General features: G+C 32.0%; 1 protein-coding gene across 1 annotated transcript; it reads right to left on the bottom strand.

The window, feature by feature from the left end:
• Positions 1–6362: 6362 nt before the first annotated feature.
• Positions 6363–7942, bottom strand: LOC112012145 (anthocyanidin 3-O-glucosyltransferase 5). Its single transcript, XM_024044524.2, has one exon. It carries the CDS (start codon positions 7849–7851, stop codon positions 6409–6411), a length of 1443 nt encoding a protein of 480 aa, XP_023900292.2. The 5' UTR covers positions 7852–7942; the 3' UTR covers positions 6363–6408.
• Between the last annotated feature and the right edge of the window lie 19633 nt (positions 7943–27575).

Raw genomic sequence — 27575 nt, forward strand, 5'->3', positions numbered from 1 at the left:
GAGCCCGTTCTTGAACGTGTTGATGGCGACATCATCATACTTGCCATCCAGCTCATTGTAAATCTCCCAATACTTGTCCGAGTAAGCCTTGAGGGTCTTGTCATCGCGCATGGTCAAGGACAGCAACGCGCTCATGGGCCAAGGAGGTTTGCTGTTCATGAAAAAACGGGAACCGAAGGCCTGGGTCAGCTGTCTGTACAAGTCTATGGAATTCGTCCTCAAGCCGTTGAACCACCTCATTGCCACGGGCCCCAAGCTAGACGGGAAGACTTTGCACATCAGCGCTTCGTTCTTAGAGTGAACGGCCATCCTCTGGTTGAACTGGCTCACGTGCTCCACGGGGTCCGTTTTGCCATTGTAAATGGTGAAGGTTGGCTGCTGGAACCTCTGAGGGAGCACCGCCTCTTCTATGCGACGCGTAAAGGGTGACCTGGAGAGCCGGTCTAGCACCCTGCTCATGGCGTCACTTCCCAAGCCCTTAGGGGTGGGGCTGCCACGCCTACGCCTCTGATAGCACTCATCCTCGTGGGAGAAAGCTTCACTCGGGGGTATCGTTGACCTTTGCCTGTAGTCACCATCACTTTCGTCGTCAGAGGGTAAGTCAAGGCTGGGCTCAGATCGCCTTCACTGTACATGGTGCAACTTTCTCTTCAGATCATGTATCTCTCGCTGCATGGCCGCCTTATCATCCTGCCTCTGGGAGGCGTGACTCTTATCCTTTCACGGTCGCGTGGCTGGGTCGTTATCGCCCCTCTGGGACACCATACTCTCATCCTCGGACCCTACATGCATCCTATGCACGGGCCTCTGGGCCTGGTTTGAGGTGGGTCGAGGCTGCCTGATTTTCTGGCCCCACAAATATAATTAAAAAAAAGGTTTTAAAGAGTTTTATATAAAAACTAAAAAGAAAAAAAAAAAAAACTATTGCTTATAGTCTAGTTTATGCTTTGTGGTTGCTTTTGCCATCATAGACTTCATTAAGGTTGCTCAATTTTGTGCATGTAGGGCAACCAAAAATCCTCCTAGAACATATATACATGAACGTTTTAACCCCTTGCCACGGCAATGTGCCAATGGCATCAAGGTTCCTCACTTCCTCTGCATCTACACGACCTGTCAATCACCCACAACTTCATCTACCACAAAAGGCAATTATTCACACAGTTCTTGTTGGAGCACTGTTTAAAACGTGATCTAATAATGCTAGCTAGGCTACTAGCAAGGATTTTTTGTTTGGAGGGGCTAAATTTTGATATTAATATGTTAGTTTCGAGTTAAGATAAATCATCACACATGCGTAAACACACATACACAAATATAACCATTAATATTTTGATACTAGAGTATGTCATAATTTATAAATATATTGTATGTAAAATAAACAACTTTCATATACGTATATTCGCAAGATAATTTTTTAAGGGAATTTATCATCTTTTAAACTCCAACAAGTATACAAAAGCTATCTAATTTGATATTAAACATGTACAAAAAACGAATTAGAGAAAAAAAAAACTACATTGTCTCTATTAATTACTAGACCAATTGACAAATTCTATTGGTTTTTAAGAGTATCATTATATTAACTCAAACATTTGAGGTGGCTAACTTCTATTTCTGTAGCTAAACATTTAAAGTTTTAAATACTTAATTTTTAAAAAATTTGGGGGGGGGGGTGTGGGGGGTGGGGGGAGGAGAGAGAGAGAGAGAAAGGGGGCCCCCAAGCCTTGCTATAGCTCCGCCCCTGACTACTAGTACTGTCTGTCATATAAAAGAATCACAATACCGAATGGGACATATCATGACCCCACAGCCCTTTTACTTATAGATGATCATACAACCTTTCACGGATAGTCACAAGTATCCTATGAGAAGTTGTTTCTCTCCTAACAATTGCAATCTTTGTTAAATATTATATGGAGTTGTAACTTTTTAAACTTGAAGAGTTGTTTTTTTTTTCCCCCCTCAGGAGTTGTATTTTTATCACCAATCAGTACATGGCATATTAATTATGGAATATTAATACATCACAATAATGTACTTTATATTCCATTTTTTTAAGTACGGAATATAAAGTTGTTGTATATACAAATATAAGTTGTAATAATAATATAAAGTTAAAGAGTATTCATTTGTAAAATAAGTAAAGTGGAAATTCGAGTTCTGAAATTTTCTTTGTGAAAATTCAAGTTCCAGAATTTTTGATCGGTCGAGACTTCTCTTTGATCGATTGAAATGATGACTAAAAGTTTCTGCCTATTTCGATTGGTGTTCAATTTTTGTTCGATCGATCAAAAAGATCTTTCAATTGATACTCATTTCTCTCGATCGATCGAGATACGTGAAAACTGAATTTCTGTAAAAAAAAAAATATTGATAACTATTCATAATGTTTGAAAAAGTTTTAAGCCTTGTGAATAGTTTTATGGAACCTTATAACTCTCCATTAGTGCATTTTGAAGGGTTATAACCTTATGGGGGACATTCTGGCCTTTTGCCCTTAATTTTTAAAAAATTTAGCAATATGCCCCTGTTTTGAAACTATATAGGCAAATGCCCCTGTTTCAATACTCGATTACCATAAAATCGAGTTTCAACGCGAAACTCGATTGGTTTAAAATCGAGTTATGCACGATCAAACTCAAAAAAAAAAAAAAAAAAATTGCATAGAACTCGAGCTCTAGGAACTCGAGTTTCATGTAAATTTTTATAAGATACAAAGTTCAGGGGTCCTATAGTGGCGTTTTTTAATCCTTATAGTGACGTTTTTAAGCCCTATGGTGGCGTTTTTCTGGGAAATTATTTTTATAAGTCTGAATCCAGGTTCGGTGGCCCTATGGCAGCGTTTTTTAATACCTATAGTAGCGTTTTTCTAGAAATTTTTTTTAGAAGTCTGAACACTAGGTTCAATGGCCCTATAGCAGCGTTTTTTAATACCTATAGTAGCATTTTTCTGGAAATTTTTTTTTATAAGTCTGAAAACTAGGTTCAGTGGCCCTATAGTGGCGTTTTTTAATACCTATAGTAGCGTTTTTCTGAATTTTTTTTTTTGTAAGTCTAAATACCAGGTTCAGTGGCCCTATAGTAGCGTTTTTTAATCCCTATAGTGGCGTTTTTAAGCCCTATAGTGGCGTTTTGGAACTCGATTTCCATTTAATCGAGTTTAATGCAATTTTTTTTTTTAAAAAAGTTTGATCGGGCATAACTCGATTTTAAACCAATCGAGTACTTTAAGTAACTCGATTTTAGGGTCATCAAGTATCGAAACAGGGGCACAAACCTATATAGTTTCAAAACAGGGGCATATTGCTAAATTTTAAAAAAATTAAGGGCAAAAGGCCAGAATGTCCATCCTATGGGTATAAATAGTGGTTCATGTTGACTTGATAACTAATTTCTAGTTATTTTTTCTCCCTAAAATAGTTTATAAGAAACACAAGAAATCCTGTGGATATTCTCCAAAATTGCTATCTATAGAACCCAATAAACTTGGTTGTATTCTTGGGACAAATTTGTACAAACCTTTTAGCAATTTGAGTATGAGGACAAATATTGTCTAAGGATAACATTCAATTGTGCCTCCAAGTCAATCATAATTTCTATTTACTTGATGTATTAATTTTGTTCTTTTATTATTACTCCTTGGTTTGGTAAAATCCCAACAAAAGTACATCACAATAATGCACCAAGTTATCACTCTCATTTTAGCCAAAAAAAAAAAAAAATGTTATCATTCTCATATATGTACTTACTCCCTTCTCAAAAAAAAAAAAAAAAAAAAATATATATATATATATATACTTACCCATCTTGTAAGTGTTATTGATTTTGAATTAAAATTAGCAGACGTTATAACACAACGGGATACTAAATTTTTACTTAGAAAATTTGGTTTAAAAATAAATAAATAAATAAATAACTAGAACTAAATCTATTAGTAAAAGTGGTACCCAATGCCAGAAGCATGAATTGAACCTGACATATGGGAGAAATTAATAGCCCTAGCTTTATCTTATCCTCTCATTTATTTATTTATTATACAAGATAGAATTTCTACTCTAGTCTAATAAGTGTATATGTATGTGAAACTTCTTTCTGAAAACTTGAACCTCGGCTCTTGCCCCCACACTCTACAAGCATTTATACTTGTGGAATGACCACTGCACCAAGAGTACGCAGTGGTTATCTTATCCTCTCATAATTGTGAAATTTTCATATGCTAAGAAGCCCGTGATAGTGAGAGGGATGTCTCCTACACAGAGTCCATAAGATACCTTCCTTTTATAAGTACGTAATTATTAACTATAAAAAATACTAAAGTTATAAATTATTTTATAATTTTTTTTTTTTGGGTTGTGTACTTTTTCTTCAGTTTTATTATAGCTTTATGTCATATTTTTGCAGCTTTTAGGTTGTGAAACCAGCTTTATAGAGGAAAAAAATATTAAAATAAGTTATGGGTTAGTTTTATGTCATTTTTTTTCTTTTTGTTCACGAGATATATATATATATATATTTTTATCAAATGAGACCCACATTAGTGCAACATTAACAACCACCACACAGTATATGTTAATATTTGTCATTTTTTTTTTTTTTACAAAGGTAAATAGTTATTGATAAATAAAAAGGGAAATGTTAATGGATACCGTTAGAGCAATGGTTAATAATCCATTTAAAGAAAATTTTTATGGAAAAAAAAAATTTGCCATGTCAATAATGTAAAATAATTTATAGATAGTATTGCTTTTCAACTATTAGAGCATTCACATTAATTTTTATAAGTTTTTCTATCTATTTTAATATTAAAATCTACTTTTTTTATTTTACATAATTACTTCTCAAAAACACTCCTATCAAAGTATCTATATATTATACACACTATTTTATTTACATAATATATTTTTTCTTTTTTTATTAATACATTCATTTAGTACTTTCTCTCCCTCTCCTCTCTCATATCTCAAAACTCTCAGATATGGCCTCTCACACCTCCACAGCCTCACACCTTTCTCTCTTCACCGCTATTGCTGCTACTGCCAATTCTTCTTCTTCATCTTTGCAATTTGGGTTTGATGATTCTTGTATATGGGTTTGATGAGTTTGGGATGAGTTTGACAAAGGAATAGAGTCAAGGAAGATGGTAGAGGAAGAGAGAGAGAATCTGATGGGGAGAGGATGCGAGAAGAGAGAGAAGCTCTGAAGGGAGAAGTGAGAGAAAAAATAATAAAAAATTAAAATAGAAAAGCATAGTAACAATATATATTTATGTGATTACTGTAGCAAGAATGTATATGAAAGAGAAGTGAGAGAAAAAATTAAAATAGAAAAGTATAGCAACCATGTATATTCACGTGATTATTGTAGCAAAAATGTATATAAAAGAGAAGTAAGAGAAAAAAATAATAAAAATAAAAAAAGTACAGTAACCATGTATATTCATGCAATTACTATAGCAAAAATGTATATGAAAGAGAAGTGAGATAAAAAATAATAATAAATTAAAATAGAAAAGTACAATAACTATGTATATTCACAGGATTACTATAACAAAAATGTATATGAAGAATAATATTAATAAACTGATATAGATAGTTTTTGACCAAAATTATGCAAAACTGACCACTTTTTTTATTTCACACATACAAGCGCTCTTATATAATCACTTGTGTGTGTGTGTGTGTTTGTTTCTAAAAAAAAAAGAATGGGTAATTGTCCCATATTATTTAAGAAAGTGTATTGTGTGTTGTATAACTTGCCCAACCATCTCTTAAAAGTTATCATGACTTTTGAGTAGAGTTGTGGTGTACTTTTGTGTTAGAACTTCCTTCCCTCTCCCTTGTGCGTGTACGTTTGTTTCTAAAAAAAAAAAAAAAATCACATCAACAACCGTAGTTCTGCATTGTAGAATGAAAGGGAACAAATCTTGCCAAATTAACAACAACATCAACAACAATTAAGCTTATTATTTGGTCATTTTTTGCCTGTCCTCCTAAAAGGACATAACACAATGATTCTGAATCAGGCTTTCTTTCTCCCAGCGGAGTCTCTCAACAGTCTTATTCCGATTCCACGAGAACTCTGAACGAAGCAGAAAGCCCGCACATGCTACATGATCTTTTATTTATAGCAGAAAACTCTGCAGGCTGTCCTAAGGTAATACAGAAACCAACCAACAAACAAGAGAGGAGATACTCTAAAACAGTACAACACACTTGACATTACTACTTAGACCTTTTTTTTCTTTTTTAATACAAACTTAATTTTAATGTGCGCCATAGTCATACAATAATAAACCAATTTTAGAAAAAATTTATCGAAAATTGAAATAATTTAGACAATTTTTTCAATTTCTAACAAAACTTTTCTAAAAATGAATTTAATAACGTGTGCCGATACTAATTTTAATTAGACTGAGATTTCATTCTCAATCTTCCATTCTTTGATGACACTGGAAAGTGACTGATGAGAAGAGCCACCAAATTCCAACGCTTTCTCTGCACTCACTTTCAGCTCTCTTGCCTTACGCGTCATCACGTTCCCTTCTTCACCCTCTAACACCAACCTCACAACCCTCTCAATTTCCTCTCTATCAACCACTCCTTTTCCTGGTATTCCCACTGGCTTAACAGCCACACCAACCTCTTCAACCAACATCGTTGCATTCATTCTCTGCTCTGCATAAAGAGGCCACGCAATCATAGGGACACCGTGAGTCATGCCCTCCAGCGTCGAGTTCCAACCACAGTGAGACAAAAAAGCACCAGTTGATGGGTGTTGAAGCACTGAAACTTGTGGTGCCCAAGTCGGAACCACCAAACCCACCTCCTTTGTCCTCTTTAAAAATCCATCAGGCAAATAAGCCTTTGGATAATTAACGTTAATATCTTCACCCACATTGAAAAATGTAGCTGAAGCACTCGCATCAGTTGGCTTACGAGCCACTAATATAAACCTTTGTTGACTCAGTTCCAAACCCCAAGCCAACTCTGTGAGTTGTGCAGCTGAGAGAGTCCCCCCACTTCCAAGTGCCACAAAAAGAACAGAATTTAATGGTTGTTTGTCTAGCCAAGCTAAACACTCATCGTCTAGTTCAGGCTTGTCGTGTTTTATAAGCGGACCAGCAGGGAAAACAGGTGGTGTAGGAATCTGCTTATAAAATGGTTGCTCTCTTATAGCTTTAAGCGATGTGGGTTCAAAATCCTCCCACGAGTTTAACAAAATACCATCTGACATAGGCAAACGGCTGGTATGGAAAAAGAACCACTTGTACTCGTCAATCTTTCGTTTCCGAACCTGGTCTAGCAAGTCCTCGGTTCGAACCGGGGAGCAACCTGGGACCTGAACTGGTTCAGGAAGGTCAATAAACTCGCACTCGACCTCATGGTCCAGTGTTGGAAGATACAAACAGAAAGCAAGGAAAGAAGTGGAAGGAGTGAAGAAAGTGTAGGTGGGGATAGAAAGCTCTTTGCAGACATCGAAAGCTTGGGTACAGAAAAGATCAATGAATAGAGCCTGTGGCTTGCCTAGCTCGATGAGGATAGACTTTAGAGGCTTCAGGCTTTCCTCTACGTTGACAGATAACCTGGCGACGATGGGAGTGTCGTCGCTGACCAAAGCTGAAATATCAACAGCTGGGATGTCTATAACATCGAGGCCAAGAGGGAGTGTTGGTGAGTGGAGGAGTTGGATTTGGGCTGTGGAAGCTTCGGTAGTGATGTTGAGGAAGCTCACATGGATGCCATGGTCGATGACGAGGCACTTGGAGAGCTCGAGGAGAGGGATGATGTGGCCCATGCCTGGACTTGAGAGGACTGCAACGTGTGGTTTATTGGTTTCAGCTACCACCATGGTTCTTAGTTTGTGAGAGCCCTCGATCACTGGTTGGGTGCTACCGACTGAGAAGGAGATAAGTAATGGAGGTATACGAAGGCCCTTGAAGTTTAACTATGCACAATACTAGTGTTGCTCTCAATGCAGTGTTGTGGCTTAGCTTTTAATAATAATATCTTTTTGCACTTTCAAAAACAGAATTTCTATTCACAGAATAAAAATTTGACCAATATTCTTATTAAAACGTAATAATATTAATATCATATACTTTTACGTCAGTATATATATTCTGTTTCATTTGCCAAATTGTGATATTAACTATATGTCTCTGCCACACTTCTTCACTACGAAAATATATTTTTAAATATCTTTAAAAATTACGTGTATATATATATATATACTCGGTATATATATTCTGCTTCATTTGTCAAATATCTTATCTATAAATATATTATTTATAAATGGGTTCAATTATCTATTCGATAAGATACAGTAGATGTGTTTTTTGACGATATATACAGAACAACTTGATTAATGATCACCGTAAAGAGAGTTTACTTTCGTACAAAGTAAATCACCTGCGAGTCTGACTCCATGTCGGGGAAAGTGCGGAACGGTGAGAATCGTACTATAGATTGAGATTAGCACTGTGTTTTGGAAGGGTGAAGGTAAGAGGAGGAAAGAAGAGAAAAGCAATTACGGTAAATCATATTTACCGTTTTGGTGTTCATGAGAAAAGAAAAGTTGATAAGTTGGAGTGATTCTTCTTCCATGGACTGATGGACCTCACTATTTTTGTATCAGCCCAATCTGGGCGGAAATGGCAAGAAGGGATAGAAATAAATTCTTAGGGTCCACCACTTTATAATGCAAATGATTAATACGTCCTTAACACTTTTTAAAAATTACAAGTGTCTAGTATGAGGGTGTTTGGTAGAGTAGTTTGGAATAAGATTTTTGTAATTTGAAATGAAATTTTTTGTAGTTTTTTGAAATATGCATGGGTGAAAAAATATGTGAAAAAATGTGTAATATTATTTAAAATGTAAAAATGTGAGTTTGAGTTAAGTGATCAATCATTAATGAGGGCATAAGGGTAAAAGTAAGCATTTTTCCTTTCCCTTCCTCATGCAAACCAAACAAATGAGAGATAAAATTTTTATATTTTTTTCTATAATTTCTTTCCTTTATCCAGACACATCAAAAGGAAATATATATATATATATATATTTTATAAGACATCAAAAGAAAATTGATGAGCAAGTAGGGGTAATTACACCCTACATATTAGACCGGATCCAAATCCCAAACCGTACATGTTTTTTTTTTTTTTTGGTATAGTAGTACAAGTGTACAGCTAAAATAATAATTGATAATGGTCTAAGTATGTAATAGTCTGATCTCCAGCAGAAATATATAAAATAAAGTAAAAGGAATAAGAAATATAAATTGATAAACTCTTATTTTCAAGTGGTTATTCACAATTTTTTTTATCTCTCTTGGATGTGTGTACAATAACAGTAAAGAAATCCCACATATATATAGGACTTTAGAATGCTTGTAGAGTTTATGGGATAAAGTTGTAATAATGAGTACATTTATGGATATACATCTCCCCTATAGGCTTAATACATTTCACCCTTTACACATCCCAAGTAACTTTTTCATTCCCCAAAGTTTACACATTCCAATCAGACTTTATTTCTAACACTCCCCCTTGAATGACCACTTTCTAAGAATATGCCTCATTAAAACCTTGCCAAAGAAAAACCATGTGGGAAAAAATTTTGGCTAAGGAAAAAGAGTACAATATTCTTGTATAACTTTTAGTGCCTTAAGATTGCCTTGTTAAAACCTTGCAAAGGAAAACCCAGTAGGAAAAAGCCTTAGCGAAGGAAAAAGAGTACAATCAGCACACATCCATTAAAAACTTTGCTCCCCCTCATGAGTATATCGAATATCCTTAAGTCGACGCATACCAATGTTGTGTACTATTTTCTTAAAATTCGCAGTTGGTAATGGCTTAGTGAACATATCTGCCAAATTATCACATGATCGTATCTGCTTGATATCAATATTGCCACTCTTCTAAAGCTCGTGTGTATAAAAGAATTTTGGTGCAATATGCTTGTTTCTATCACCCTTGATATATCTTCCCCTAATTTGAGTGATACAAGCGGCATTGTCTTTGTATAATATTGTTGGACTTTTTATGATTGATGATAATCCATAGTTGTCACAAATATGTTGAATTACCGATCTCAACCAAACACATTCACGACTTGCTTCATGAATTGCGATAATCTCTGCATGATTTGAGGAAGTAGCAAAAATTATTTGCTTAACAGATCTCCATTAAATAACAGTATTTCCATAAGTAAATAAATATCCTGTTTGTGATCGGCCTTTATATGGATCAGAAAGATAACCTGCATCAGCATATCTAACTAACTGTGGTTTTGATCAATTTGGATAAAATAATCCCAAATCAGTAGTCCCACGAAAATAACAAAAAATATGTTTAATTCCATTCCAATGTCTTCGAGTTGGTGCAGAACTATACATTGCTAGTAAGTTAACTGCAAATGCTATATCAGGTCGTGTGTAATTTGCAAGATACATCAAATCACCGATTACACTAAGATATGGTACTTCAGGACCAAGAGTTTCTTTATCATCTTCTTGTGGTCAAAACGGATCTTTCTTGACATCAAGTGACCGACCCACCATAGAGTGCTCAAAGGATGAGCTTTATCCATATAAAATTGCTTAAGGACTTTTTCTGTGTACGTTGATTGATGAATAAGAATTCCATTTGGAAGATGTTCAATTTGCAGGCCAAGACAAAATTTTGTATTACCGAGATCTTTCATCTCAAATTCATTTTTTAAACAATTTGCTATTTTTGTTAACTCTTTTGGAGTCCCAACAAGATTTAAATCATTAACATCTACTGCAACAATAGCAAATCAGGATTCTAATTTTTTTGATAAAAACACATGGACAAATTGGATTATTCTCAAATCCTTCTTTTAAAAGATATTCACTAAGGCAATTATACCACATGCGTCCGAATTGCTTTAACCTATATAAGGATCTCTATAGCTTGATAGAATACATACTTCGGGATGTAGGATTATATGTTTCAGGCATTTTATATCCTTTAGGGATTTTCATGTAGATATCATTATCTAATGATCCATACAGATATGCTGTAACAACATCCATTAATCGCATATCCAAATTTTCTTTTGCTACCAAACTAATCAAAAATCTGAATGTAATTACGTCCATTACAGGAGCATATGTTTCTTCATAATCAATACCAGGTCTCTGCGAGAAACCTCGTGCTACAAGTCACGCTTTGTACCTTATAATTTCATTTTTCTCATTTCGTTTACGTACAAATACCCATTTGTATCCAACAGGCATTACACCCTTAGGTGTTCGGACTACAGGTCCAAAAACTTCACGTTTACTTAGTGAATTTAATTCTGCTTGAATTGCCTCTTTCCATATTGGCCAATCATTTCTACGTTGACATTCATTAACGGTTTGTGGTTTATATTCATTATCATTACTTCTGGTAATATCAAGGGCAACTTTATATGAAAATATGTTGTCAACAACAATTTTATTTCTATCCCATATTTCTCCTGTATGTACATAATGTATCAAGATCTCGTTATTTTCAGGTACCTGATCCTCTTCAGGGGATAACTCTTCAAGTGGTTTATATTCAGGAGATTTTTGTTCATAAGTTTTGGATAGATCAATTATTTTTATGACCTGTTTCCGGGGTATAGCCTCTTTATAGGCTGCAACTTGTTTTTCTTATACTTTTTTCTTCCAGGGAATTTTATCTTTAACACCGATAGGTCTTCCAAGCTTCAGGTGTGGCTTTGATTCATTTGCTGCTGTATTAACTAATTGTCTTACAGGGACTTCAATCCGTGCTGGAGTATTAGCATCTAGAATGTGAGATTTCACTATTTTCTTATTGTCGGTGAATACATCCGGTAATTGATTTGCAATTCTTTGTAAATGAATAATCCTTTGAACTTTCAGTTCACATTGATTTTTACGAGGATCAAGATGAGATAACGTCGAAATATTCCAAGTAATCTCACGTCGTGCTTCAGGCAACAACTTTTCTCCCCCTAATGGTGGGAAGATTGTTTCATTAAAACGAAAATCCTCAAAACGTGCCTTAAAAACATCACCAGTTAGAAGTTCAAGATATCTAATGATAGATGGGGAATCAAAACCCGTATAAATTCCAAGTCTATGTTGAGGACCCATCTTAGTGCATTGTGGGGGTGCAATAGGTACATATACAGCACAACCAAATATGTGCAAGTGAAAAATATTTGGTTGTTGGCCAAATATAAGTTGCAATGGTGAAAGTTTATGATAAGCATTTGGCCTAATGCGAACTAATAATGCAGCATGTAAAATAGCTTAACCCCAAGCAAAAACTGGTAATTTTGATTTCATAAGCAAAGGTCGAGCAATAATTTGAAGTTTCTTGATAAGTGATTCAGTTAAACCATTTTGAGTATGTGTATGAGCAACAGGATGTTCAACATCAATTTCATTTGACATGTAATAGTTATCAAAAGCTTGAGATGTGAATTCACTAGCATTATCTAAACGAATTTTCCTAATTGGATAATTAGGAAATTGTGCTCGCGACCTAATTATTTGAGCAAGAAGCCTAGAAAATGCAACATTTCTAGTAGAAAGTAAACATACATGTGACCATCTGGTTGATGCATCAATTAAAACCATAAAATACTTAAATGGACTACAAGGTGGGTGTATTGGTCCACATATATCACCTTGAATTCTTTCTAAGAAAGATAGACACTCAGTAACAATCTTTGAATGTGTTGGTTTGGTAATTAATTTACCTTGAGAACATGCACTACATGGATAATCACTAGGTAAAAGAATCTTTTAGTTCTTTAACGGATCTCCGTGAGAGTTTTCAATAATTCGTCACATCATTATTGATCCTGGATGACCTAGACGATCATGCCAAAGCATAAAAACCTTTGGGTCCGAACACTTCTGGCGTATTGCAACATTTGTTTCAATTGTTCTCATTATAGTATAATATAACCCAGAAGAGAAAATAAACAGTTTTTCTAATATAAGCTTCTGGCCCGATACTATTGAGGTAATATAAAGAAATTCTTCATTGCCTTCGTTATTGGTTTCAATATAATAACTATTATAACGTATATCCTTAAAGCTAAGTAAATTTCTGCTTGATTTAGAAGAATACAAAGCATCATCAATACAAAATTTTGTGCCCTTTGGCAACATTATAATTGCTTTTCCAGAGCCTTCAATTAAGTTTGATCAACCTGATATAGTATTGACATTGGCTTTGCATAATTTTAAAATTTGAAAATATTTTTTATCTTTAAGAATTGTATGAGTTGTTGCACTGTCTGCTATACAAAAATCTTCTTTATTCATCTTGGAATTGATTTTATCAGTAGGACCCATGCATCTTCATATATGCAAAACATAAATTAAACTTTATTACTTTAAACATAAATAAAACATATCAAAATAAAAATACTTATTACAATGCCATAATATAATGAAAGAAAAATAATTAATTGGTATGGACACTTCCATCACCCATCAAATTATCAAATTTTCCATCAATATCCTCAAAGAAATCAGAGACATCAAGATGAGTTATATCCACTCCATTTGAAAAATGAAGATAATTCATAGGATCTTCAGGATCATTATGTTAGCAAAGTTTGTTTTAATTCCCTTTTCCTTTTCTTTTATGGAGGCTTGGTACAAATCTACCAAATGTTTAGGAGTACGAAAGGTATGTGACCAATGACCTTCCATACCACACCAATAACACTTAATTTCATGGCCCTTCAATGGTTTTCAGCAACAACTCATTATTTTGTTTAGCCATTAGAAGATTAAATATTAGTTCATAATACTTTATGAACATATGCATTCGATATTGCTACTACAAGAGCACATTCGAAACATGAAAGTGCCAGATTAATTTAATTGTAGGCTGCTTTTAAAGTGCCAAATTAATTCACTTGCACCTTTAGTTTATTCCGACTTTAGACATACTAAGCTTTTAGGATGATCAAGTTCTTCTAGAACTCGTGATTCTCCTAAGGGGTCTTTTATTGTAAAGTACTCACTTTTTATGTAAATAATAACAAATAAAAGTTATTTCTTTTGAACGATCCTTCTGGGATATTCTGTTGCCATCCATAATAATATCTTCAGAATTTATTACATCAACATAGATCTCATTAAGATTTATTGCTTCCAGATGAATCTTAGTATCAAGGATCCATGTTAAGGAATTATTGCCTAAGATGTCAAGGGCAACAAATTCAAGCTTTGTAAGGTTTGACATTTATATCAAATATATAATTATGTAAGTAAACAAATATTTTTTTTATCATACAAAATTCTAATGAAAGAATGCTACATAGACATATATATTCAAAGTTGATTCATACACGGTAAATATAACTATTATTAAGTTGCTTTATCACAAACCATTTTTTAACAAAATATTTTTAATCAATTAAATGTGAATCTCATAACATGCATCTCATAACAATATATAACAATAGAATAACGTGAATCTCATAAAATTTTAATCAATTAAAAATCACTAAAATTATGATCATAAAACGTAAATACAAACAAATAGGATAATTACTAATTCCTTAAAAAGAAAACTTACAGTGAGTTGAGAGAACTACACAAATAATCTTTGATGGTTGAAGAACAATGGGAGGACAACTTCCTTTTCAAAAATTGGGTAGAAGCTCGTGCTAATAACGTGTTGTGAAATGATAGAAATATATAAAACAAAGTGAAAGAAACAAGAAATATATATTGATAAACTCTTATTTTCAAGTGGTTATCCACAATTCTTTTGATCTCTCTTGGATGTGTGTACAATAATAGTAAAATAATCCCACATATATATAGGACTTTAGAATGCTTGTAGAGTTTATGGGATAAGGTTGTAATAATAAGTACAATTATGGATATACATTTCCCCTATAGGCTTAATACATTTCACCATTTACACATCCCAAGTAACCTTTTCATTCTCCAAAGTTTACACATTCCAATAAGACTTTATTTTTAACAATAGTTCAATAATAATGGTATTTTTTTAAGTAACTCATGATTGCGGTTCCAAGTTTCAACATCACCTCCCTCTCCACAACTATCTACTTATCCCAAAGAAAAATATTAGGACCAATTTGGTACGTGTGTTTAAATAACAGTTTTCAATTTTTTAAGAAATACATATGAGTAAAAAAATGTGTGGAAATACATGTATTATTGTTTAAAAATTGAAAACATATATTTAAATACATGTACTAAATGGGCCCTTAGTCACAAAAAAGTTTTCGGCGGTTAATGAAAACGCCAAAAAGCATAAAACATTTTTTTTTTTTTTGGGGAAAAGATTATTAGCTTAATTTCCATTCTCCATAGCTAAATATTAGTACGTGCCTACTAATTACCACCTTCCCAAGTTTTTTATAGGGTCTGTTTAGTTAAGCATTTTGGGAAATTAAAGGAGTGTTTTTAAAACCCAAAACTCTGTTTTGCAATCTTAACTCTTCATAACTTTTTTACAAACGCTCATTTTAAACTTAAAATATAGCTTTTCAGCCGCTTAAACAAACGCACCCATAATGTCACTACCAACTCTTCCCACATTGCTGATGGCCATTGCCACTCACCCATTATCGTCAACCATTTGTCTACCACTGATTGCCACCACCAATTATTGATCATTGGTTGCCTTAAGCCACCCTTTGCTAAATCATCAACATTTGCTCATCATCGATCGCTATCAATTGTTGACCATTGTTGTCATCACCACACGTGATGTAGTTTGAAATAATGGGGATGATGAGGGTTGGAAGGACTGTGTAGAGTTCGTTGAAAGATTTTGGCATAATTAAGCTAATTGTATTAAGTTAACCAATTACAATGTTCTTTGATTTCCAATTAACATGTCACAACAATCAAATCACCAAGTAAAGCAACGAGCAGTATTTACCAATGATTTTTTGTTTGAAGTAAAAGCCAATGGACGAATATAAAGAAAAAGAAAAGAAAAAAACCTTTTATTAGAATCAAACTTGTAGAAGTAAGTTCTAGTTAGCTTAACTGGAAAAGTCTTTGATGGTTGAATAAGAGATTTAAGGAAAAATGAAAGTCTTATTTCTATTCTTAAAAAAAAAAAAAAAAAAAAAAGAATCAAACCCGTAAAGAATTTCACTATTAATATCAAAGTTTCTTAATTGGAATAAACCTTTTATTTTTAATTTCTATTTAGGCGTAAATGCAATTTTGGTCCCTATATTTTGGGGTCATTTTTATTTTAGTCCCTACATTTCTATTTTCTCACTTTTAGTGCTTAAAATGAAAAATGCGTTTCATTTTGGTCCTTAACATCACTCACTTAATGAAAATTGCTGATGTGGCAAATAAAGTGCACTGTTAGCACATTAAATGCTGACGTGGCCATTAAAAAAATATTTAAAAAATTTAATTGGCATTTAAAATATGTCATTTTAGCATTTTCTTTTTTTTTTTTTTTTAAAAACCACATCAAATAAAAAAAAAATTCAAACCTTCTTTTTTAAAAAAAAAAGAAAAGAAAATAGTTAAATTAATTTTTTTTCTTTATTTTTGGGAAAAGCACGAAGATCAGAATATGTGTTCTTCATTTTCTTCCCCGACATGAAACCAACCCATACCCACAAACGCACACGGCTCTTTGTGTTGATTTGAGAAATTAGAGAGAGAGATAGTGGTGGTGGTGGCCAGATTTGGTTTTGGAATTTTTGACCTCTGAGATCTGATGATTGATGGGTTTTTTGGTTTGTTTTTCTTGTGAGTATTCTCGATCTTTTGGGTTTGCTGGAGATCAGTTTAATTGTGGGTTGTTGGTGGTTGTGAATAGAGCCCATATTTTCTAGCATTTTCTTGCCATTTTTTGTCAACCAAACACAAAAACAACAAACATAAACCCAAACATTAGCAAGAATACAAACACAAACCCAGAAATCCATTTTCAGCAAACCCAGAAAACTCGAATCCAAACAAAGCAACCAAACACAAACTCAAATCTGACCCCACCCATCCATACTATATTACCAGAGCTTTCAATCTCCAATCACTAGCTGAAGAAGAAGAAAAGCACTTTCTATTGTTGGAGGCAAAATTGTGGGCTTCAAGTGACATGATTTGTTGGCACATTTTTTTTTTTTTTTAACTTTTTCCTTATACGTGCGTTGTGGAATATACAAATTTCGCTTCTGCTTTTTTCTTTTTATAAATAGCTAATTTTAGTTTTATGTACACTAAATTCTGAACAGCCTTTGAGTTTATTAGTAAGCATAGCATCAAGCAAAATCTCCTCACACCGAATCCTAGCACTGTCAAAGGGATGATACTACAAGAGAGAAGCCAGGGCTAGATATTATGTATATCACCATTCCTACAACAGAGCTATTGATTTTGTCATGGTGTGACAAAGGGAATCAAGGGTTTGTATGATTTTCTAGGTTTTTGTTTGTTATTGTGTTCTTTGTATTTGAGTTTATGTTTAGTTCTGGGTTTGCCCTCTTATGTTCTTGTGTTGATATTTAAATCTATTATTATGTTCTTGTTTAAAATGAATTAGATCTGAATTCTTGTATTTTATTTTTTTTAATTCTGTTTTTTCTTTTTTTCTTTTGTTAAAATTGATTAGTAATTCTTTCTTATATTTAGAAGCTGACATGGCATTTTTTTTTAATGCCAATTAAAATTTTTTAATATTTTTTTACTGGCCACATCAGTGTTTAATATGTCAACAGTACTCTCCGTTTGTCACATCAGCAATTTCCGTTAAGTGAGTAATGGTAAGGACCAAAATGGAACGCATTTTTCTTTTTAGGGACTAAAAACGGTAAAATAAAAATGTAAGGACCAAAATAGAAATAATCCCAAAATGTAGGGACCAAAAGTACATTTATGCCTTCTATTTAAAGTAGAGTTTACACATTTGATCCTACTATGCTCTAAGTTTCTTGGACTCTTCTAATTTGGAACTTCCCTCTTGAATTGTGTCCGTGACTTCAAGGATTTTCCAACACCATATGAACATGAATAATTTTTTAATTTTCTTTCTCATGTCATGTTCTCCTCTCTACTCCCCTTCATCCAAACTAGCCGTTAAGATCAGTCTCTTGTTCTATTAATGAACCCGTAAGCCTTAGTGGTCCATTATATAGCTTATTGTCAAACTAACTAACAAAGGGTTTTCCATCCGTTACCTAATTGCCATTTTTGTCTTTTCATAAGCTAATCTATACTAAGATTTTATGTTGGGTCTAGTTAATCTGCGTCCTTAGGACATACATTAATCATCCATTTTATGAAACTTTTTATGAAAATTTGAAAAATGCTATCAAAAAAGTCAATCATTTTTTCATTTTTCTTATAAAAAGTTCCTAAAATGGTTTATTTATGTATACCCTAAGGGGGCGTTTGATTCGCCGTGATGTTACATTATATCGTAATATTACATTATTGTAATTTTACATTAATGTAATCTCAATATAATAATGCAACATTACATTGTTTAGGAATGTGATGAAATTAAGATAATGTAAAATATTTTGTAATTTCAGATTATGATAATGTCAGAAAAAATAAAATAAACTAAAAATCTTAACGTTACATTGCCGTAATGTGCATCATATTAAAGACATATCACAACGAACTAAACCTTCCCTAAGAGCATGCGTCAGTAAAACTCTTTTAGGTTTTACAAGCATNCCCCAAAACCCCCCTTCTCAATTTAAAAAAAAAAATTATTATATATGTGGGTACTAATTTTAGCAATTTTATTTTATAAAATTATACTTTTGCTTCCTTAATAATATCATTAATTCTTTTAAGATAGTATTGTTATAGTTACAAATTTTTCTACAATTTTTTACAGACTATTAAGATAGCAAATTTTTATTAGCTCGCATTTGGGTCTACCATTTATATTATTTTTTACTTACCAATAATCACTCATCACATCAGCAATTTGTAAAAAAGTTTGTAGTTCTAGCATTTTCCTCATTTTTAAGACCAAATCTAAAACAAAATATATAAGTCCAAAAAATTTAGTCCAACAACAAAATTACCAATAGTAAAACTATATAAAATTAAGCCTAGTTAACAAATTTGACCCAAAACAAATAATTTGACCCTTTAAATAGCTATTAGTTAAGCAACAGCAAAGTCAGAAGCCGAAGTCGCTACACACAACTAGCAGTAAAGCTGCCCCTAATTCTAAGTTTTGACTCCATAGTTGAGGGAGAGGCAGAAGAGTAGAATATAATATATTTGGCCCTACTTACCCCTAATCAAAACAGCCTTCATTAATTTGGTTACGGTCTCGTTTGGGCATTGTTTGTGCTTTAGAATATTATAGCTCATAGAGGAATTCAGGTTTTTTATTCGTCCATACTCATAATGATTTTACAGAGAAAAAAAAGAAAAAAGAAAAAAAAAAGTGCAGAACTGAGAGGGGGATTTACATTGCCATCCTATCCCACCTTGTCTCCAAAGTCCAAACCGTTTTTCTCGTGTATCTTTAAAGATTGGTATCATATATCTTTAATGATTGATATATTAGCAGTGGGTTTAAAATTATTGTATAAAACAAAAAAACTCACCTCGAGATCCACAACATGCACACCCCGATGGGCAATGATCTTCTCAATCAGTGCCTGCCACGGTGGGCAGAAGCCAAGTGCTGGAAATGTACTTTTTACCTGAATGGACAAGATCAGCAGACTTTTCTGTATTTTTCTGGCGTTTTCATTTTCACCCAGGTGGAAATGGAGAGAAAATCCAGTTAAAAGCAAACAACTGTAAAATTTAACCTTGAACATTTTTTTTTATTCAAAGAAAAATCCGTTTGAAAAATTAGTTAAATAACATATTTTTAATATTTAAATAATATAATACATATTTTTATACACTTTTTTACTTATATGTATTTTAAAAAAATACAAATAATATTACTCAAATTTCACTACCAAACTAACCCTATATTTCTTCTTTTATTTATTTTCCTTTTGCAAATTAAACAACCAAAAGAATTCTTCTCTTTTCTTGTTTTTTCTTTCCTTTCTTATTTCCAAACATATAAAGGAGAAATGCTCCTCCTTTTTTTTTTTTTCGACTAAACAAAGTATAAGAGGAAAGGTTCACTTAAAAACCAAAACAGAAGCAACAAAAAAATCAGAGTAAGCCGAACTTTTTTTTTTCCTTACTATTTTGCAGGTCCACGTGATTAAAAAAAAAAAAAACTTGAAAAAGTTAACTAATGTTTTTTTTTTTTAATGGAACTAATGTCTTATTAACGAATACTTTAAAATATTAATTTATGAACTTACACATTCTAACACAGACTTTATTTCTAACAATAAGTTAATTGATTAAGGTTTTTTTTTTTAATTTCTTTTATGACCTCTTTGTTAACTTTTTGTTCATTTGTTGTTGTTTGGTCTAATGTTGTTGTTATTTGGGCTAATTTTTATTGTTACTATTTGAGATTTTATTTTTTTTTTCTTAATGAAGTAAGGATTATGTTTGGGAGACCAAAATTATATATATATATATATATATATTAACTCAAATTCTTGTGATTCTTAAGTGAAAGAGTTCAAAAATTTTAAATTAGAATAAACAAAAGAGCTATGTTTAAAAATAATTATATATAATTGTTTTAAACAGGCATAACTCGTGTGAATAAGCTGAGCTCAACGTAAAGCCGTCCCTAGATAACAAGACTTTCATTATCAAAGACACTTGTGTATACAAGATTTTGGGAAGGTTGCCTTTTCAACTCTATAGCCTTGTGTGAGGAATTTTTATTTACTTATTTATTTTCCTTCAATGGTTCAGATCAACTTCTTATATCAATTTTACGGGGTAAATGAGCATTTGTTGCTAATTTATAAATCATACAGCAAAATGTCCTTATTTTGAAACTATTTAGCAAAATACTCTTGTTTTTTAAACTCGATTTTAACAAAATAAAGTTATAGGTGGAACTCGACATTAGCAATGTTGAGTTCTTTGCATATTTTGTCACTTAAATGTTTTTGAAAATTTAAGTGAAACTCAATATTACTAATGTCAAGTTCCACTTAAAAATATACATATAACTTGATTTTGAGAATATCGAGTTTTACACATAATTCCATTTTGTTACAATCGAGTTTAAAAAACAGAGCAATTTCGCTAAATAATATCAAAATATGGGCATTTTACTGCATAGTTTATTCATTTCTCCCTCAATTTTGCCTGTTATAAGCGTTCAAAACATATACTTCAAGATTGCTTTTCAAACGCTATGGCCTCCTGTGAGCAAATTTTTATCCTTCAACGATTCAGACAGTGGCGGCTCCAGACATATTTTTTAGGGGGGTTCATTCAAATTTATGAAGTTGACAATAACCTTTTTGTAAAGAATATTTTCTTATTTCATCTTGATTATTAGGATGATAAGATGAGATTTTTCGCAATCTATGATTCGAATTAATATTTTTCAAGTCAACACGAGTTCTTTTAAATAATAAATTTTAGGTGGGAGATGAATCTTGTGGTATATGTGATTTCTTTATAAAAAATTTATCTGTGATATAGCAAGAGAATAAAGAATAGACTATAAGTTCATTGAGCATATTGTTCCTTAGTATATTGAAGATTAGTATTGCTAAAATTAAATCTTGGAAATCATCAATTGTCTCTTACTATTATAACAAAGTCATTAATTATTATTGTTAAGTGAACTTTAATTATTATTGCTTAGAATATTTTAATTTATTATTTATTAGTTTTTGTCTTAACTCTTTTCAATTATTTTATTCAACAATTTAACTCAACTTTGACAACTTATTAGTCTTTATAATTTATTAAGTTTTTTTTTTTTTTTTTTTGCATTAATCTATCAAGATTTCAACACAATAATACAATCATTAAAAATAAAATAAAAATTGGCTTCACTTCCCAGTTCTCATTGTTTACACCTTACCGTCCACTTAATTATTTTTTTCCCTGAGAATTAAGATCAACAAATTATTAATTTTTGTTGTTAGGCTTGCTTTTTTTATTTTATTTTTATCAGATTTTAGATCAAATTGGTTTTTTTTTTTTTTTTTTAAAATAGAAAAGCCAAGATACATGTTGGTGTTGAATTGATTTGTTATTGGGTTTATTTAAGGGGGTTCAAAATTTCAATTTAGGGTGATCAAAACAAAACTTTAAAAATATTATTATATGTAAAAAAAAAAAAAAAAAAAAGTCAGGGGTTTCATTTGAACCCCCTAAACACTATGTGGCGCCGCCACTGGATTCAGATCAACTTCTTCTATCCGTTTGACCTGTTCAAAGCGGTCAAAACATATACCTTAAAACATTAAATTGCATTTAAATTGAATCCTCAGTAGCAACAACTTTTCAAGGCCGGAAATTTGATTGAAAATTTAGAGGCCTTGTCTAATTTAGATTTTGCTGGCAGTGGTCTTGCCCTTCTACTTTATGTTCCTACATATGAAAGTGAAGGTCTGGAATGTAAAGCATTTGACACAAAAAATTCAACCATTTTTGTCTTCATTGTGTCCAAAATTTCAAGATAGCAGTTAAATGAGATGTAGAAGACTTAAAATTGTTTGTATAACATCTATTAAATTTCTTTGCAAAAGGAATTTTCAACGTTCTACTTTCATCATGTCTAAAATTTCAACATATGACATATAGGTGATTAGATAATCAGATCAGCACATAAATAGGTGATAGGCCAGGATTAAAATATCTTCAAAGATTACCAATAAGCATTTAAAAGGGCACTTGCATGAGATTCAAAATTAATGTTAGTGGGAGTTCTGTAATTACCTCTATGTCCTCACAACTTGCGTCTAGTCTAACAGCACGAGCACCCAAGTGAACGACCGCTTTCAATTCATATCCGCAAGTGGGAAGCTGACAATTCTCCAACCAAAGATTGACGCTACATCAAGAGAGAGATAGTTACCAATCTAGAAATTCGTAAGTTTGCAGCTTATATATAAGAAGTTACTAATAGAAGTAACGGCATCCCAGCGGACCCCAAATGCAGTTAAAAGTGAGCAAGGATCATCAGGGTTTGAGGCCTTAAGCGAAACTTTTAAATTGGGCCTCTTTTACTGTTTAAATACTTACTTTATATTATTAACTTTATATAAAATATTTTAATTTAAATTTTATTTTTCTTGCTTCTTAAGATGCAAAATTATTAATTAAATTTTTTTATTCGACTTCTTTTAAAATATTATTTTTAATTGATAATAAGTACAATTATTTCATTGTTATCTTCTAACTCTGTTTTATAAATTTATTGTTCACTTGTAAGATTTTTAACTCAATTTTTAGTTTTTTTTTTTATTGCTAGTGACAAATTAATCTAGAGACCTGTTTTGAGATTTGGTTTAAAATTTTTTTATACCAAATTCACAGATTTATTTAATAAAATCAAATGGAATAAATACTTTACAAAAAATATAGATTAAATAATTCCTAATTGGACCAAGAAACAACGAATTAGGTAGTCGCTGTAATACAACCACTAGAGGAGTCTTTACTCTTTACCAAACATTTGCCTCAAAAACCCAGAGAACCTCTACCATGTTCTTTGAAAAGAAAAAAAAATATTGTCTTCTTTATCCCATTCTTTTCTAAATAACCTAGAGAAAATAAAATAAGAAAGCTACGTCACAAAAAGGTAAAATATTCGCTTTGTTTTACCTCTTGAAGGGACTGTCAATTGCTGAGGGAGCTGCTTGTAAATGACTACCATTTTAGGTAGAGAAGGAAGATCTAGCAACAATTTTTTGATTATCTGGGAGAATATTTCAACCTCTTCAGGTTATCAGTTTTAGTTTAGGAGTTTTGGAGAGATTGAGAGAGAGTTTGGTTTATGTTTTTACTTTTTAGTGTGTCTAGGAGAATCAATTTAGTCTAAAATTCTGAAGAATTCTAACCGTTTGAAAGAGAGAGTCAAAAAAAGAAAAAAAAAATACATGCATATTGAGATTGAAATTTTCATGTATTGGCTAAATTTTGGGGCTTAATTAATATTCTCCAAGATAATTAATAATCCAAAATTTTCTTCTACCAATCTTTGTTTTTTGAATATAGTATTGTATAAGTATTGACTAATATTTAAGATTATAATTTTAAATTTTGTTAACCTGGGCTTGATTTTGGGGGCCTTCTATCACTTGGGGGCCTTAGGCAATGGCATCAGTTGCTTCTACTATTGAGTCGCCCCTGGCAAGAATTAGTTAGGGAGTTTTCCACTAAGTGTTTGTTTGGCATGATTAATTTTGCCAACTTATTTTACTATTCAGCTTATTTTTGATACTATTTATAAGTTCCACTACACTTTTTGATACTATTTATGGATCCTATTGTACTATTTCAGCTAATTTTTTTCTTTTATCTACAATACTTTCAGTAAAAAGTTTTCAATTTCAATAAAATAAGTGGATCTCAAACAGACCCTAAATGTGCATTTGGTTCCAAATTAAAACACCAATTTATTTTACTATTAAACTTATTTTTACTATTATTTATGGGCTCCACTACACTTTTTGGTACTATTCATGAGTCTCACTATACTATTTCAGCTAACTTTTACCTTTATTTATAGTACTTTTATCAAAAAAATTTCAGTTTCAGTAAAATAAGAGAATTTCAAACAGACCTTAACAATAAAAAAAAAAAAAAAAAAATAGTGGCAATTTTTTTAAAATGGAAAATTGAAAAAAAAAAAAAAATCACATCAAATGGCTACAAAAAATAGCGGAAAAGTTATCAAAATTACCAGTGGCGGCCGGCCACTCAAATCATGTAGTCAACAGAATCTAGTGACTATGTCTGTACTGACATCAGCAATGACGTCATTGCACGGATGCTGACGTCAACAGCCCAATTGTCTGATGATAACCACCAAATTATTCTACTACATTCTAAGACTGGATCAATACGCTCTGATAACAAGTTGAGTTGTAAATCATGAGATATTATGGTTAAAAAACAGAGAAAAATGGAGAGATAAAGAAAGAGTGCTACCAAGGAGACTTGGTGGCAGAATGAGAAGGTCCAATCAGCAATTAGACTTAAGAAGAGAGAACGCTATAGAAGCCTACCTAGGTGTAGAGACAATGCCGCTTATGAAAATTATAGAGACAAATACGGAAGGAAAAAAGATAGTCCGAGAGGCTAGGTTTAAGGCCTATGATGAATTATGTAGCTAGTTGGATATTTATAAACTTTCTAAGACAAGTACAATGAAAACAATACTTTAATTGTGTCAACATTAAAGATTAATATTAAAAAGTGTTAGAAAATGAAGAGGAGATTATAGAGAGACTGTAGAGTTATTCTGAAAAACTTTTTAATGGATGCCATGTAAAAACTAGACCAAATTGAGTATTCCAACTTGTTTCTTGAAGATTCACAGTTGCCTCTAAAGTTTCGAAATTAAGGCTTAGTTGTTGTTGTACTAATGACAACCAATCTGGGATATAGAGAGAATAAAATAATAAGTTTTTCAAGTATAAAAAAATCAGTGTTAGATAAACTGTAAGAGAGAAAGATCATAATGTAACATCATATCTTAATAGAAATTTCAGTTTCTTGATGAAGAAAGCATTTAAAAGGGGTATTTTGGGAGCATTCAATTTCAAACAGATATTGAAAGAACCCCTAACCAATTGCACATGTGTGGCACAATTACAAGAGAACTCAGAAAAATTACTTGAACAATTTGTTGAAGAATTCTATAAAAAATAACAATTTCTAATCTATGGGTGCTTTTTTTTTTTTTTTTAGTTATATATATAGCTTAAAGCTTAGCATGACAATGAAAATTAGTAAAATAGATCGGACTTCCATTGCTTGGAATAAGAAAAGAGAGGAATGGAGAAAAGACTAGATAGAGTTATACACGAAGAAGATAACAATGAAAATTAGTAACAGCTATGAATTAAATTTTAGGACTAAATTGTTAATAGTATTTCAGACTAAGTTGTTAATAGTAACGGCTGGAATTTGGCATTTAGCACATACTACAGCATACTAATGAGTAGTTTTGGCAATAGCATCCTCAATTTCAGCTCTATATTCAAACCATGCTTTATTTTATTGTGTAAAAAAAAAAAAAAAAGACGACTCAATTTCTTTTCTCTCGTTTTCTCTCTACTTCTATCTTTCTCTGTGTCTCTTTCTTGTTCTCTTCCTTTACTTGTCTCTTGATAAATCTAGCATCCCATGGCTTCTAAAATAGATCAGCATTTCTTTGATATGGTGGAAGGTAAGGAACAAGACAACAAAACCTTAAATCATTCCTGGATACAGGTTTGAAAGATAACGTCTTTGTTGCTTTTGGTATTACAAAAAGGTAACATCTTTGGCCTATTTTAGTTTTAATTGTTGATTTTCGTTCATTCCTGGATATGGGTTTGAAAGATTATGGTAAAATTTTCATGGGTTTTTTTTGTTTCCTTTGGACATGTCTATATGGGTCTGTATCTACTAGTCAGGCTGGGAGTGACAATGTTATTGAGGTTTGGTGCTCAAATTGGTTTAGTTTTTGTTAAAAAATTATTAGAGATTTTATTTTTTAGAGTTCAAGGTTGGTCTTAACTGAAATGCAATTTTTGGTATTAAATAACCATTACAAGTTGTCTCTCTCTCTCTCTCTCTCTCATAGTTTTTGTTGGTTTGATTTTGTTTGAGTTAATACTTGATTATTTTATAAGCAAGAATTTGAGTTTAGTTCAAAACATTATCTTGGCTATACTAATAACATATAAGCATTCGGTCTATCTTGGTCCACATCATCAATTCAGTCCGGTTCGATCTACTTCTACCCACTTTAGTCAATTTTGGTTCAATTCGGTCCACTTCAGTTAAATTAGGTTTATTCAGTCTACTTCGGTCAATTTAGTTCTATTCGATCCAATTCGGTCTACTTCAGTCCAATTTAGCCCATTTCGTCAATTCAGTCCACTTTGATCTATTCGGTCCAATTTGGTCGATATGGATCACTTAGGTCTATTTGGTCCAATTTAGTCACTCTGGTCGACTTCAGTCTGATTGGTTCATTTCATATCACTTCGGTCCAATACAGTGTACCTATTTAAAAATAACAAAAGACAAGTTTGGGTTGAGAGTATTATTAATTATTTGAATAATATCAATTGTAATCATGTGATAAGTTTTGATTATCATAATAATTTTCTTAAGAGAATGAGAATTTGAATAATAACTTTAAAACTTAATAATTTTAATTGTAACAAAAGAAATTAGGAAAATATAATGCACAATAAAAATAGTTAGAAGAATATGACCATTTCATAAAAAGAATAATATCAATCAAAAAAAAATTAAAAAATGATAAAATTATATATTTGTAAAAATAGAGTGATGGAAATTACTTTTTAAAATTGTTTAATTTTTAGATAAAACAAATTATCTACAAAAATTTAGAGAATATATTATACATATTTAGTATAAGTTTGGTATAATTTTTGTTTATCATAATAATCTCTTTTAAGATAATGAAGAATTTGAATAATTTATTTAAGTAAAAATTATACATA

Source organism: Quercus suber, unplaced genomic scaffold, assembly GCF_002906115.3.
Source record: "Quercus suber isolate HL8 unplaced genomic scaffold, Cork oak 2.0 scaffold_2, whole genome shotgun sequence".
Classification (NCBI taxonomy): Eukaryota; Viridiplantae; Streptophyta; class Magnoliopsida; order Fagales; family Fagaceae; genus Quercus; species Quercus suber.